Source organism: Limulus polyphemus, unplaced genomic scaffold (assembly GCF_000517525.1).
Source record: "Limulus polyphemus unplaced genomic scaffold, Limulus_polyphemus-2.1.2 Scaffold5903, whole genome shotgun sequence".
NCBI classification, from domain to species: Eukaryota; Metazoa; Arthropoda; class Merostomata; order Xiphosura; family Limulidae; genus Limulus; species Limulus polyphemus.
Genome location: NW_013671513.1, coordinates 44,282 through 46,855, shown reverse-complemented (window position 1 = coordinate 46,855; position 2,574 = coordinate 44,282). Strand labels below are relative to the sequence as shown.

Sequence of the window (2,574 nt, the reverse complement as noted above, 5' to 3'; positions counted from 1 at the left end):
CTACACTTGCTTGGTAGTATATAACATGTCAGTTATTATCAGTCAAATTGGTTGTATTTTAAGAATGTAACCAACAACATGGGTCATTTACCATATCTAAGAAACATATTTGTTCAAGTTACTCTGAAAAAGAATAACATAGAACTGATGCCCAGTTTCTTGGGTCATTTACCATATCTAACATAAACATATTGGCTCAAGGTACTCTGATAAAGAATAACATAGAACTGATGCCCGAATTCTTGGATCACTTACCATATCTAACATAAACATATTGGATCAAGTTACTCTGAAAAATAATAAAATAGAACTGATGCCCAGTTTCTTGGGTCATTTACCATACCTAACATAAACATATTGGATCAAGTTACTATGAATAAGAATAACATAGAACTGATGCCCGGTTTCTTGGGTCATTTACCATACCTAACATAAACATATTTGATCAAGTTACTATGAATAAGAATAACATAGAACTGATGCCCAGTTTCTTGGGTCATTTACCATATCTAACAAACATATTGGGCTCTAGGTACTGTGAAAAAGAATGCCCAGTTTATTCCATTTCAAATCAGCATGATACAATCACTAGTTTTACATTTGATAAAGTAGGAGGAAAATACCAGATTAAAACAAAAACTGAGAGTATATAATTCAAGACAGCCAATTTAATTACTTTAAACCATACAGAAATAATTACCAAATTTAGTTTAACAATATGTTTAGTACTAATTACAGGCAAATTTAAATTCTATCCGAACTTTTTAACAAAGAAATGTTTCATGTCTATATAATTATTTTCTTAATTATCATAACTTGGTTTTCTGACTCATATTGTGCCATCCATGTCACAAAATACTCTACGTGAAAATTTTAATATATAATTTATTCAGAAAATATAATTAGTTAGTTAGAAAACTGCTCAAAAAAAAACTTCAGCAGGATGTCTGAATATCTCAAAGTTACTTACACAGTTTTACTATTTGTAATAAAAAGTAGAATCTCAAAAACCAAAAAAAAAAAGATATTGCAACATAGTTTTAAAAACAGAAAAGGATCAAACTTTTTATCATTATTTAAACATTACAAACACATTATGGTTTAAATGTCAAAATCCGGTGAGCCATTAGAAACCAACAGGCCTAAAATGTTTGATAAAAATCACAATAACTGGAAATGTTTCTTTTCCACATTAAAAATATCAAATTCAATCTTTTCAAGTTCGTACTATGACATATTTTATGTAAGATATATCAAAAATAGCATGAGATTACAAAAAAGGACAAGGTCCACAGTACATTCTAGATTTAGAACTAACACACACAGCTCAGGTCAAGATACTTCCAGAGGTCAGAGTAATATCTAAAAACATCCCCACACATATACTCAGTCAGCCTGCATATCCCTGGGTCAGCAATGAGATCAAACTCAAGGAAACATATAAAAAAAATATTTTAAATTCTTATAAATGTGTACAAACCTCATGATCTTGCAATTTTCGTCCCACCACTCTGAACGTGTTATTGGCAACATGATTATAGATATGGACTTTAGAAAGGCCACTTGATGAACCACTGTGGATCCATCGTTTATTCAGGTCATCATAAATCATCACAGAAGCTCTTGCCGAGGCAAGAGACTGCTCTGCACTAAAAGAAAAACATTTTATAACTTTCAATTGGATCTTCTGTGATCTACATAAAGAAGTTAATCAGTATTAAAATTTTCCCAACTTTATTTACTTATAAAGACTGATTATACTTCTTTTTTCAACACCAAGCAGTTAAATAAGTAATATGAAATTCAATGACAAGTAACCCACTTTGAGACTAACAATGCTTGGAGACGGCTTGAATGGGTAACAAAGAAAAACTTTAATATAAGTTTAACACAACAGCAAATGTACAACGTTTAGACAAGGTTTTGTTATCATGTCAACTGAAAGAACAATAATGTATTCACAAGTTAAATCTCTGAGGATCTTTTTTTGTAAAACAATAACTGGAAGAAAGACAACATTTTGCACAGTGACTATATGAATGATATATATATATATATTAAGAGCTTCAGACACTAATTATCATTAACATCTTATCAAATGTTAAAATGGTGTATTAAAAGTATATCCACAGTGCAGTACACAAATGAAGGATTTCACTTAATTTCCAAGAATAAGCCACATTTTGTGAATGATAATGTGTAAAACAAAAATAAAAAATTAAAATATTTTCTGAATTTTTTACACTTAAATACCTTACTTATGTATTGATTTACAAAATGTTTGACCAAAATATTTAAGTGTCATATTTCGTGTATTTAAAATTATTGATTATACATAGGCTCCTTCTGGTTTTTAAACAAATATGTTTGTGGGCTCTAATAACATGCGAGTCAAATAAAATATTGTAATCAACAATACTATATTATCATTACTAATGGAATTAAACTCAACAATTAATTCTGGGGTCCTCTATATAATATCCTATAAAGAATTACATTTCACTCTGTACTATTGATCCTAAACAAGATTACAACACTTATGATAAACAACATTGTTTATTGACAAAAAGGGGA

At 29.4% G+C, this 2,574-nt stretch overlaps 1 protein-coding gene across 1 annotated transcript in view; it reads right to left on the bottom strand.

Moving 5' to 3' along the window:
- LOC106473120 (protein enabled homolog) overlaps positions 1 to 2,574 on the bottom strand; it is a gene marked incomplete at its 3' end in the record, with an annotated part of 41,420 nt that overhangs the window by 17,476 nt on the left and 21,370 nt on the right. The window contains exon 2 of the mRNA XM_022401618.1: positions 1,481 to 1,649. Coding sequence (XP_022257326.1) covers positions 1,481 to 1,649 — 169 coding nt within the window. The remainder of the gene's footprint in view (positions 1 to 1,480; positions 1,650 to 2,574) is intronic.